This window comes from Lingula anatina, chromosome 6 (assembly GCF_051362555.1).
Source record: "Lingula anatina isolate TDL-2025a chromosome 6, LinAna3.0, whole genome shotgun sequence".
Classification (NCBI taxonomy): Eukaryota; Metazoa; Brachiopoda; class Lingulata; order Lingulida; family Lingulidae; genus Lingula; species Lingula anatina.
Window position 1 is genome coordinate 7,679,083 of NC_141772.1, and position 13,433 is coordinate 7,692,515.

General features: G+C 38.3%; 2 protein-coding genes across 2 annotated transcripts; both read right to left on the minus strand.

Annotated features, from left to right (window-relative positions):
* Window positions 1–5,020: 5,020 nt before the first annotated feature.
* Window positions 5,021–7,849, minus strand: LOC106156905 (uncharacterized). Its single transcript, XM_087015147.1, has 5 exons — window positions 7,520–7,849; window positions 6,609–6,953; window positions 6,308–6,437; window positions 6,045–6,087; window positions 5,021–5,840 (listed from the first exon to the last, which is right to left on the minus strand). The coding sequence occupies exons 1-5, from the start codon at window positions 7,602–7,604 to the stop codon at window positions 5,265–5,267; spliced, it is 1,179 nt and encodes a 392-aa protein (XP_086871273.1). The 5' UTR covers window positions 7,605–7,849; the 3' UTR covers window positions 5,021–5,264.
* Window positions 7,850–10,232: 2,383 nt separating this feature from the next.
* Window positions 10,233–12,748, minus strand: LOC106156903 (uncharacterized). The gene is made up of 4 exons (XM_087016094.1): window positions 12,621–12,748; window positions 11,112–11,564; window positions 10,750–10,933; window positions 10,233–10,389 (listed from the first exon to the last, which is right to left on the minus strand). The coding sequence occupies exons 1-4, from the start codon at window positions 12,733–12,735 to the stop codon at window positions 10,296–10,298; spliced, it is 846 nt and encodes a 281-aa protein (XP_086872220.1). The 5' UTR covers window positions 12,736–12,748; the 3' UTR covers window positions 10,233–10,295.
* Window positions 12,749–13,433: the final 685 nt, after the last annotated feature.

Genomic DNA, 13,433 nt, shown 5'->3' on the forward strand with positions numbered 1-13,433 from the left:
CGATTGCTATTCATCCTTAAGATATTTGTTACATGTAATTAATTATAGATTAAAATTGTCGCCTGTGTTGTTTTCAATGAGCTGTCTCTTCAAATGGATACAGTGCGTGACGTAATAATCAGTGGTGTCGAAGAAAAACATGCAACCTTAAAGGAAGTGACGATTTAGATTTCTGCTATTATTTAATGGGGCAGCCTGCAACGACAACTTATTCATGACAGAAACGACCTCTTATGCATATACTCCTCATATCTGTTCAATGATAGTTTTTTTTATTATTTTCAAATGTGAAATGGCTGGTTTAAAGTTTCGATTTTCTTCACTGATCCACTTCAGCGCCTGAACTGCTCATCTGACAGTCTATCGAGCGCAACCCTCTTATACTGGGCATGCTCTTACCTACTTTTTTATAAGCATTTCATGTCTGCAAGTTGTCTGTTTTGGTCATTTTTCCGCCACGCACAGACATCCCGCCCTTTTCAAGAACTCTGCGATTACACTTTGAAAACAAAATGGGTCCAAAGGTGCTGTGTGCCAAACATTCCCCCCTGCCTGGCCTTACCCGACTACGTGAGAGTGTAATCTCATCCTGGTTCGTGAAGTGGGCATCATTAGTCAAATAATAATACATGCGAAATTTACACGTATCAGACTTGTGTCAGTGCTGAAGTATGTGTCATACCAGTAGATGGCTAGAACAGTGTCTCTGTGATTTTTTTTAGAGTACTGGTATTCTTGAAGCACCTGCTAAATGTCCATCTAAATATTTGATGGTCTTCATCAACGGGTTTCATTAGATCTCTGTTTGTCTGTCTGTCTGTCAGTAATAATGGATTTATTTATTTATTTATTTATTTATTTATTTATTTATTTATGTTTAATTTAGCTTCTGTTAGTTTTTGCACGTTTTTTTTCATTTACCGGTAGTCATTCATTTTTTAAATTAGTTAATTCACTTATCTACTGGTGATTTATTTGGTAATATATCATGCAGATCCTGTTCACCCTAATGTTCAAAATGTTGATTTTCGATTGTTGTAACAAGTGCGCAGTATGAGTGCATGTTTACATAACGGGAGTCCTTTGCACCACATGTGCATGTATTACTCAGGGTAATTAACATATAATATACTGCCAAGTCTGTACCATTTTATCAGTTACGTTGGTCTGTGTTTACACATACCTTTTAATGTGTCCTGTTACATCAACAAGGATTAAGCGTGGGCCTACTCGAACATTTTTTGTATATTACTGTTGACAGTGTATGAAATGGCCGCCAGCCCGCCAGCCCGAGGCTGGTAACTTTCAGGCCGGGCGGGTAAGATTTACAAATTACCCGCCCGACGGGCTGGCTATTTTTACAGCCTATATTTACCTTTTATTTTGTCTATGTTCACAAACGATTTCAGCAAAATATCAAATCAACTCACTGTTTTCACCCACTTTCATAGAAGCAATTAAAGAACTAACCATAGCTTGCAATCGAACGCTCGTATCAAAAGGTAACCAACAGTCTCCCTCTCAGTGGCCTCGTTTTCAAAGTTCCGTCTGTGTGATATGAAGTTGAAAGACAAATTGAAACGAGGCACATTGATCTTAACCAGCTTGCACAGCAGATAACGTTACATCATTGTTTTGTGTAGAGATACCGCGAGTAGCAATTTGTAGGTTGAGAGTAATAAAAATGTGAAAGTATAAAAAGTTATGATATTGATTAAATAGACTTACAGGTACATGAAGTGCTTATAATCAACAGTAATAAAGGCAACGGAGGCAAATTAAAGGAGAATTTTACAAAAAATTTGAATCCCAAAATTATGAGTGAACTACCGAGTTTACGCCGTGCATCAGATGTAGTTCTTTTCCCACGTGCTTTCATCTTGGGCTGTCAAAAATGAAAAAAAAATTCTATCAAGTCAGATAGAGAAGTTCACAAAAGAAAAATAATTGAGGGAAGAAATAAAAATAAGAAAGATTACGACAGAACCAAACGAAAGAGAACAAATTGAGACCCATGGAAAAGTGACTTCGATTTGCAATGAGTCGAGCGGCAACATTTTTTGTAAAACCGTAACTCAAAAGTATCACGCATTGCGACCGAGCGCAAGCATCTCGATCCAATAACCCGCCCATACTCGCCCCATATAATATATTGTAGCCTCTGTGTGATATAGCTATTCTCAATAAGCGATGCTTTCGAGGTACGAGGCCCTGCAGGACTGTCTATGGGCTTTTAGCGTGCAGGACCGTTCCCGACCGGTTTAAGCGATATTCAAAGGGACCCTACGTGCTGAATTCTTTCTTCTTTATTGTCAGCACAGAGATCGATTTATTTGACAAGAATATACAGTATATGTATTTGGTCATACTTGTTGCTATACAGAAAAGCAAAAATTATGATCAAATGATATCACGAAATCGGAATAAAAGTTATGAATAAATTATTGAAGGAGAAATGAGACAGCCTGCAAGGTGAACATAAACTGAATTGACTACCCCCCTCCCCCGCCCGCTAAAGGGCCCTGAAAATTTTTGGTATTTTAGATGGTGAATGGTGGTATGGTTTAGAACTATGATTTAACTAGTGAAAAGTCTTATTTCAAGAGGGGAGTTTTTTTTTTTTTTTGCAGAAATTGAAAGGGGGGGGGCGTCAGGACCCCCCTGACCCCCCTCTAAATCCAACACTGACAAGGTATCATTCAGTAGAAATTCCAACCAATTTCTAAATTTCCACGCATAAGGCATGATATTGCCCTTTCATTTCCAAATTACTCTCCCAAGAATGCATTCTAGACCCCTCAGCATACCTCCTTTAACTCTAGGGGTTATCATTACTAGGGCAGGTAACTACATGGCTGGGCTGGTAACTTTTCACAGTTACCTGCCCGGCGGTCTGGCTAGTAATTTCCTTGAATTTCATACACTGCTGTTGAGAATACTTTTTTTTCAAAAGTTATTCATTTTGTTTGTGTACGTATAGTGGCAAAAAGTTGTGCACAATTAAACTGTTTTTTTTATTATAACTCAAAACGGCCGACGACGGTCAACATCGTCTGAAAATACATTAAACATTTTTGACCCGGAATTAAGAGCTTAATGGCTTGATTGCCAGAGAAATCTTATTTGAACAGCGCTTTAGATCACCATGTGAAGCGCACTTGGCATGGGTTTTAATCACAGAGCGGTTAATGATTACACATACATGCATCATTTTAAACGTATTATATATGATAGTAAATATATGATTCATGTTGCACACGGCGCTGTGCGATATATCAACCCTTTTTTCCGTTGAGGGGCGTGTTGGATTGAATGCCCTTTGCTACTACAGTGTCCTTAGAGCCCTATGACTTAAAAAAGAGGGGGGGGGCGTGTCATCCGGCCTGTGGTACCAAGCATGTCCAGGTTCTCTAGTGGTTACAAACTGAGCAAGGCTTCCTCATACCGTGTCTACCAAGTAGGGCCTACATTATTAAAGTATCCATCTCTTTACCGATTTGCCCTTCTTTGCACCCTGTGTTTAGAGGACCCTGGGACTTTATAGTCAACTCCCTATAACCAGCAAGCCTCTTTGGTTCTAATACTGATGGTAAGGAGACGAGTTTCCACTTGTCCTTTGAAACTCAGGGTGCTTTGTCGATGATATTGCTGATATCTACTGGTTGGGCAAGTCTGAGCTGATATGAAAAATTATAATACACTGTAGTATAGCAAACGGGCAACCTAACACCAGAAATAGGTTTAAGTTAAACAATCTAACCAACATTGCCATGTACTTATTTCATCATAATTATTGAGTTGAAATAACTTTGAAATAACTTAGCTGCTGTTTATAAAAAGTATGAGTTAAAGACAAGTTAAGAGCATGCTTTTATGCCTAGATTTCCTAACTGCTCTATAAAAATTGACATAAATCGCCTCAATAAAGGCACATTGTTTTCACCCCACATCCTTACTGGGTATATTTCCTTAATCTCAGCAATTTGAGAAGAAGCTTTCTTAACTGTCGCTGCGGAAAGGTGTTATTTGACAGCATTTAAGGATAGGTACAAAATGATAGTGTATCCAATATCATACAGGATTGTTGCAGGTAAGGATTTTCATTTTTTAGTGTTTTAGACAGGTACAGACGTGAGGGGTGTGTGTTGGGGGGGGGGGGGGGGGGTAGGGGTAGGGTTCTACCTGAAAGAAAATAGAGAAATTACTAGGGATGTGAGAAACTAAAATTCCCCTATCAAACCCTCCCCCCCCCCCCCCCCCACGCGCTTGCCCACCAATCCACTACAGGCACAATGAGATCAGCCGATAAACCTTGTACATTTTCTTTCCTCTTGATTTGCCCTCTTCATGATGCGGATTGTCACGACTAAGTGTTTGGATTGATTATTCATGTGCATGTCGAATGTTTAGGGCTCTCTTGACCCCAAAAACATACACAATATATAAGGACAAACAGGGGAAAGATAATGTACTAATTGTGATTCAGATTATAGGCAACGGTGTTTGGTATCATTTAACTGATAAAAATGTCACGATTTTTATATAAGTCCTGTAAAGTGTGATCAGCATGGAAACCATATGTTGTGATTTTCCTACAGGTGATTAAAAATGCAAGAAGCGGTAAATCTTAAAGTATAAACCTCAAACGTCTGAGGACGGTACTGACTTAAGTATTATTGTGAACATCAATGCATTTTCATTCTTATAAAGAGCATATTACTATTTTAAGGTGATAGTGAAAATTTTGTGCTTGATAATCAAAGTTAGCGAGATAGTGATTATTTATCGTATGCCATTTAACCATAACGAGTGGAACATTGTGTGTCATAAAAGTTGGTTAACATCAGCGGCTCATTTCGTTGAAGTACTCCTATTTGAAATTACGTGCCGTTTGGAATACAGGAGAATGCAGAAAATAATACCAAAATAAAAGACGCTTAAAAAAAAGAAAGAGATATTAATAAGGCTTTGAAATGCCTGACAGCCACTTGTTAAAATGTAAGTGGAGGTTACACAAGGATGTCTGTAATATCTGCATTCAATCACTCCATTTATATCGCTGTATACCACCAGTCTCGCTTCCCTTTAAAAGTTTTATATATGTTGCATAGATTGTTTTCACCTGACACCTTCTTAGAAATTGAGTGTCATACCAATTAGTCATGTTTCTTTATTTACTAGCTGTACATGAAAATATATATATCCACTGTGCCAGGCAAGATCTGTCTTAAATTACAGTTAGAGTATTATACGGACGATGAATTTTATTTCACATCGCTGTAGTATATATCGTGGACATCGGCCGGTGTGGTGTAATAGTCACTTTCCTCCATTTTTGTCTCGTTTTCATTCTCGTCGCCCACGAGTTTCGTGTATGTATAATCATCTTCGCATGCTGCATACTTAGGCTCGTCGGCCATATTGTTGAAAGAAGCATCAGCATCATCATCATCACCAGAGCCATACAGAGAATTTCCTCGCATCAAAACAAATGAATGGTCGTTGTTTTCTGCTTTTCCATTTGTCGGTTTTGAAACGGTGCTGTACATGTGATCAGTATTTTTATTGTTATCTGTACTATTAACGTGTTCTTTGCATGGTTTCGTATCTTTTGCACTTTCAGTCTCTTTGGTTTCGTCTGGGAGGTTGTAATAGGCTTCATCTGGGCCCACTGAGTACAGTGAATTGCTAGTCATCGATATTGAAGAATTGTCACTTTTATTTGAGAGAGAAAGTGTCAATGGAGCTTTCTTTTCAAAGCGATTGGTGTTTTTCGTGTTGTTCAGAACCTGTTCGCCGTTCGGGTAGAGTCCGTCTTGGCCATGGTGCGTTTGATCATTCTGCAATTAAGATATAACTGTGCCATGTCAAAAAAGTTTGTTTTGGTCAACCGTAAGAGCTGTTTATTGACATATTTTACGTTCTTTACTGTGCAGTTACCCATTCGCATAGAATTTGTCTCTTAATTCAAGAATAGCGCAATAAAACATTCTTATGACAAAGTTTCGGTATTTTCAAAACAAAATGACACTAGCGAATCTTACCGTATTTGATTGGTCTCCCTTTATTGGTTTTCTCTTAAACATGCTGAAAAATGTAGACGAAGAACAAAATAAACGTTTAGGTTTAATCGAGCTGGTTATTGATACTTGATAAATGGCAATACATTACACTCAAAACGACTTTTCTGATTCATATTGTATGTACAGCTTATTTATTTACGACGTCTTGAACATTCCCTGTATGTAAAAAAACGAAATACTGTTTAAATCAAATGCTTGGGTGTTTATTTTATAAGTGCCTTTACCTTAAGAGCATATCTCTTCTTTTCCACCAAAGCAGCCCTATTATTATGCCAACTAGAACCAGTACCACGGCTACCACAACGCCTGATACAAGGCCAGCATCACTGGAACCGCCTGTATTGGGCGACGAGTCTGTAAAAATATATGATAATTGTCAGCATTAACAAAAAAACCGTGCAATTTGAATATTTAGGCACTCTTCTGTGTCCTAGTCAGTGGAATTATAATTTTCGAAGACCGATAAAAAAGATTCGCTCTTGCCATATCAATCATTGTTAAACCAAACTATAGTGTTACCCATACTTTTGGTTCCAGTGGTCTCCTGACCACTGGGTAAAGTTGTCGCCTGGGTAACCGAGGTGGAAGTAGATATTCTACCTGTTGTGCCTTTTCCTGCATGGCTACTCGTTGATATAGTGATTCCAGTAGTCGCTGTACTGGAAGGTAAAGACGTCACAGACGAAGTGCAATTAGAAGCCTTGCATACCGATGGTGTCGTACCACAACCACCATCTAAGATACCGCTACAGTGCCCAAGTTTCCATTTGCCATGCACACAAGTGTAATACTTCGTACAATCAGCTGCTTTTGGAGCAAACGTGCCATCTGGCGAACACGTCCCATTTTCATATCCACATGTCAAGGCGTCTAATTGGGAGAAAACAAAACACTGAGTTACATACACAGTGAACGAAACGAAAAATACCATCACCTGCTAGATAGTTGGCTAAGAAAATGACTAGGAGTAACTGGTGAATGCTTACAGCAAATGCGCAAACATCAACCAAAAAACAAAATTTACTTACTTTTTTTCATTTTTATATTCCAGTGTAATATCGCCAACTGTATAGTCTAATTTTCTAACCCCTTAGGTAAGCGGACTGAACAATGAACGACGTGTAAGTATAAATAGATATCAAATGGCCACAATCTTGGACCCATCGGTCTAAGCTATAATGCAAGCAGTTTCGTTGTAGGCCTGCCACCTGTGGTAGCAATCTGCCAGTAGTAGAAATTGATTGATGGAAAATTCTGACACATTTGATCGTCTGGGAGATAATTCTGTAAAGGTTTAAACTATTTAAATAACCCCCCCCCCCCCCCCCCCCCAGACATAGACACCATAGACATAATACGCATAAGATAAGCTCGCAATAGCATAGTATGCTTTGGGAAGTTATAATACCAAAACGCTTGGCAAAGCTTATACCTACCTATGCCGGCAATATGGAAGCTTGTTACCCAGCCCAGCGTAACAATGAGGTTACTAAAAATACATCTCGTTCCACCCGTCCCCATCCTGTCCTGTTTTCTACCTAGTCCCCTGGTCACAATTAAGTATGTCACAACAATATATGTGTATTAACGTCAGGGAAATCCGGCGAGAATTACATCGTCACCTCTTCAACTCCCGGAGTCAGACAGAAGAATGTGTGTAAATACGACACTCCATTTTCGATTTTGACAGGTGCATGAATCGCGTCCTAATTTATGCCAACACCTGGTTTGTTTGCTGCTCTACCAGGAAGTAAATCAGAGGTCACGTTGAGGTCCGGGGTAAGTGACAATAAATATTTTGTCACATGTTTTCGATAAAGTGTAGGAAGAAAATGATAAACAGAAAGCATTAGTCAGTGCAATACCTGGTATATGTGTATTGTAGAGGGGATTTTCAGTAGAATTTTTCTGCTGAAATACGGCGGTATAATTTTCCCATTAAAATTCAGCCTAGATAGTGAATGGGCTTTAAATAGCACAGACAGAATTTCCCGCTGTTCGAGTCACCATTATGCAGTGTTTACAGTTGTAGGGGTTACTGAAGTTATCTTTCTTATTATATACCTTTAAGCGAAAGGTTATGAAAATTTTATTTATTTATTTATTTATTTATTTTGTGAATGCAAAAAATGAGCTCATCATATTTGGTTAAAATCGTCATGTGTGAAATGCATTTCAAGGAACAAAAATTTGGATTTCAACCTGTCAAAACAATTTTTTACTGGAAATTTCCACATCCTTCCCTTTATCACCTAATTATGCTTAATCCACAACCGTTTACAGATTTACGACCCATAACCCCTTTTGTCTCTTCCGTGTTTATAGCTTTTGATTCACTCTCGTAATGGAAGTTGAATGAAGAAATGTACTCGTGACGGTAAAATTATAATTCCAGAGTCGTAGTTGGTTCATAGAAAAATAATTTTCTCAGCGGATTTGAATAGGGTATACATTGCTGATAAATCATCATCATCATCATCATTATTATTATTATTATTATTATTATTATTATTATTATTATTATTATTATAAAAAAACCTCGACCCTCACTACATGTATTATTGTCCTGGACGCATTATGTAGGCCCTATATGCAGATGTATATACTGTATAGGATGATCTGTAGCTAACAAATAACCAAAACTATTTCGTAGAACACCGACAAGGTGCACTACTTACTTAATTACAAGGCAAACAATTCTGCTATCAAATATTCTTATTTATTATTAGCAATTATGGCACATTCTATAATGCAACATATATATCTGTATTAAAATAGTTTAATTGCGCACATGTCACTTAATTTTGTTGTTCTTAAAAAAATGTGAATAAAAACCAATAGTTCTAAACAAAGTGAAAAAATTACACTACAGTTGCATCATGGTACACAAATAAACAACATGAACTCAGCAGCTGTAAGAGAAATTTCAAAAGAGATATCCCTTATGAATTGTGGGCGTGTGTTTCTGTAGGCCCTATCACTGAGGTTTACTTTGCCGATTATAGGCCCTACCCTTGCACAAAATCTGTATAATTTGTAGACCAATGTAGCTATATGATCACAGATGACCTTTATGGTTCAAGTCTTAATCTACATCTGTCAAGTAAAGGTCCAATGCAAAGCAAAATTAAAATAAAATTAGGAAGGCAAAACAAACATAAAATGTGGAACAAATGCGTTGTAATAAATAAACAAAAGACAATTGGATGATTCTTTGCAAAGAATGAGATTAATCCAGCATACAAACGCCCGCGTTTGGAAGTTAAAATGACTTGAAATCGTGTGATAGGGGCTTGGTGACATATCAACACCGTATGGTGTATATGACATAACAATTATTACCGTGATTATCATTCATATACAAAATTATATAAATATGATGTGACTTGATAAATATTTAGTTAAAGCTGACAATAGAACACCATTTGTGTATAGAAAAAGTCAGTTGGTGTTTTGGTAGTACGTTGTATCTGCTGGATTTTCAAGCACAAAGTAATAAGGTTCTTGTTGATTGGTAGGGTTGGGTTCTCGTGCCGGACAATAATCGTCATCGTCTGCAACATTTGGGTCGCTCGCTCTCTTACTCCGCGGAATGACGTCTGCGTATTGTGGAATGTTGTTCTGAGGAGAGTCTCCATTCCAGCGCCTGTCTTGCTCATTGGCGCCTTCTACCTCCTTTGCGACGGTACTGTAATACACATCGTCTGCTTTCCCTGGCGTTGTATAGTAATGGTTTTCTTTGGTATCAGATTTGAAACCTGGGGGTTGTGTGTAAGTATAGTCATGGGAGTCTGCGGCATCGTATTTTGGGTCATCCGCAGTGTTGTAAAACGGTTCATCGGTACCAGCCGAATACAATGTATTATTTCTCATTAAAACGGGCGACTGGTCGCCATTGTAAGTTGGTTTGGGAGACATCTTCGAAGGTTCACTGTAAATGTGTATTGAGCTCTCGTTGTTGTTCTTCGTCAGGTTTTCTTTGATGGATTTAAGGCTGTGTGGGTCCTGGTACACGTAAGGGGAATCATACTATAAAAAAGAAGAGAAAAAATGCAAGTTATTTTCCAAAGTCACAAGTCCAGCAGTAGGGGTGAACCGAATGCCGAAACTTTTCTTTTAAAACGTACCTACAGTAGTATTTTATCTGCTTAACACTATAGGTACATAAATTCAGTTATATGAATATAATATAATGCATCACTAATGTAAAATTTACAATACCCAATTTGTATTAGGCCTAAGATGAGCACAATTGAGCAATCTCACCTCGTTTGATGAATTCTTCCCTTTGCCTTTATTAAATAAGCTGTAAAATATGCAATGCAAACAGTTACACCACAGCTTATCACACATGGTTCATGTTGTATTATTGTGCGGTTTAAGTTTTGATAAATAATTAACGGCTTTTATTAGCAAACGACCAAGACCTTGTAGAAAAATGAGTAGGCTACTCTGTGCTGAAAAAACTGCAATGTTTAATGCTTCGGACTTTGGAAAAACATGCTGGTAGGTTTTTGAAGGCACGGAACGATTTAAGAAAATGCAGAAAGACAAAGAATTACTTTACCCATATGTTCTGTTTCCATATAGGGTGGAAAAAGTAATGATGAATACACTAAATGAGTTCTACCAGCCCCAAGTCACCACAGAAGACCCACATATTTACCTTAGTAACATATCTCTCCTCTTCCACCATAGCAGTCCTAGTATAAGTATCACCAGGACCAGTAACACGGCTATCACAGTACCAGCTATGACACCGCCCTCACTAGGGCCGCTTTCGTGGGGCATGGTGTTGCCCCCTTGGGTTATTATCTGCATGGTTGTCGTTTGAGATGTATCGGAAACAACTGAAAACAATGTAAATAAAAGATCATGAGAATTACCATAATGGGTATGAATTTTTGGTTATGAATGGAAATTTTAGTATATATTGGTTTCAAATCATTTTGTTATATATCAGAATCACACTTGCATCATACTTCATATTAATTTTTGAAATCACATTACATCCGATTAGTGTCTTACCTCCATGGGGCGTTGACTTAGCAGCAACCGTACTGTGTTTTGTAACCTTTTCTGCTACCGTAGAACTTTTAGTGCTTGTTGATGCACTTATTACAGTGCTTTCAGATGAGAGCTCGTTCCCACTTGTTTTGCTTGTAATTGTTGGCCTTCGTGTCGTTGTGCTTGTGATTGTTGGCCTTCGTGTTGCTGCATTGTAATTGTTGTTTGTATTCGACGGTGCTCTTGTTCCTCTGTTGCTGTTACCAGGCCTATTACCTGTTGTGGTCTCTGGACACGTGGTACTCGTACAATACTCTACTGGTGTACCACATGAACCAGGTGATGTGTTGCTGCAGTTATAAATTATCCATTTTCCGTATAAACACCAATAATACTGTGTACAGTCGGCTGGGTTTGGTCTAAGAGCACCATTTTGTGGACAGTCCTCGGTATAATATCCACATGGCCATGTTACTAAATCACGAAAAAGAGATAACAACCATAGGATTATTTTATTATAACTTTGGAATATGAAAATGAGTTCCGAAAAACAGGTACTCCTTAGGTAAATTTCATTATTAAGTAGCATTCCCATGCAAAAGAAACTAATTTTTCATAACAAACCACAAACAACATCGTAAACTAATGATGCTAATATACATACAACTTAAAGGTCACTATATAACAAATAAGGATGTTTGAATGTTAGTACCCACTCCGTCCATGTTTTTGACGTACCATAAGGTTAATGCGCCCCTAATTAAAAATAAAACTTAAATTCAAAAAAGCCCACTGCCGCACTAGTACAATGTACTGTACAATGCAATGTACTGTACACGTACATGCATTAAGCTGCCAGCAGTAAACATGTTTGTAATATACGACTTCCTTGTTCGTTGATACCAGCATGCCAGTATCAGGCTAGTTGGTACCAACTTTAAAGTGTGTTTGTGGATGGGGGGGGGGGGGGGGGGCATAAAAATAGTGAAGGGGGGCGGGAGGGTATCCATTTAGTCGCTCCTGCTTCCTGCTCTTACATAAGGGCGCATTCCCATAGATTTTAGATCGATCTATCCCCGTGGGGAGTCTCACTAGATTACTGTCAGATAATCCGACTTAAATGTCCGTCCCGCCCACTACAAGCTGTAAGGGGGTAATTAACTTTCTCGCCCGCTCGGCTGACAGCTATTTAGCGTGAACCCCCAGGGAGTTAGGTCGATCTAGTTGGATCGATCTAATCTCTGGGAATGGGGTCTAGACTGGCGCGGTTTATTGAAAAAGGGGGAGGAAAGCAAGGCCCCTAATGTGACACCTGTCACGGTCCTTGCCTTTTCAAATGGGACAGCTCGTATCGAGGTGGGAAGAGTATTTGATCAGCACTTTGTCTTGGATTTACGTTTAATATACCAACACACTTGATCTACCAGTACTATTTTCCATCTTTAGCCAGGAACTTTCAAAAATGGGTCTCAGCTTTTAAGCCTATCAAGGTAATGGTGAAAGTCGTTTCCTTGTGAAACTCAGACTTACCTATGCCCGCTATATGAAAGCTGGCAATCCACCCCACTGTTAAATAGAAGAGGTCACTGAATTGAAAGTTGCTGCTCCACATTGTGGGTAAAGTCTTTATCCTTGTGATGTGCATGTTACTTATACATATACATCTTGTTAGTTTTTAACATGTCCCCCTGACCGTCGAATTGTCACCAGTTCTGTTGAATAGGTGAAAACAAATATACACTCTTGATTTTTTCCGTTAACAGTCTCTGCTGTACGACACGGTAACCTGTCTTATCAAAGTCGCCATTTTATTTACTCCTGAAGTAGGAAGTAGAAAAGCCAGCCTACCCCTAGAGTCATGTGACTTAATGGGTGAATAGGGAGTGTTATTACGGCTTGAAGCAGTGAGTGAAAGCCAACCGTACAATAAATCTATTGTGACACGCCTATAATATGAATGAGAAAGGCGTGTTTGGCTTTGAGCTATACGCGTGTATAACTACATGTATCATACGTAGGTGGTGAAATTACAGGCCTTCTTCAAATTATTGCGGTCTATGATAAGACATACAGAAAGGTGATATTTACTTGTATATATTATCCCTTAAAATATAAAATTTGATAAAAGATCCCTTAGTTTCTGTAACATTTACAATCAAGAGAGATTATCTAGAGTGGGGTTTGGTTTCTTTTTTTAACAATGATGTCAATTTAGACAATAGATGTCTGAATAAAAACAGAAACAGACATTTTGATTCTGTCGCGTTTTAATCGAGAGTTTAATTGCACTTTTAAAGTATTTACTCACCCAGAGCTTAGTCATTTCACTATTCATTAATTAAG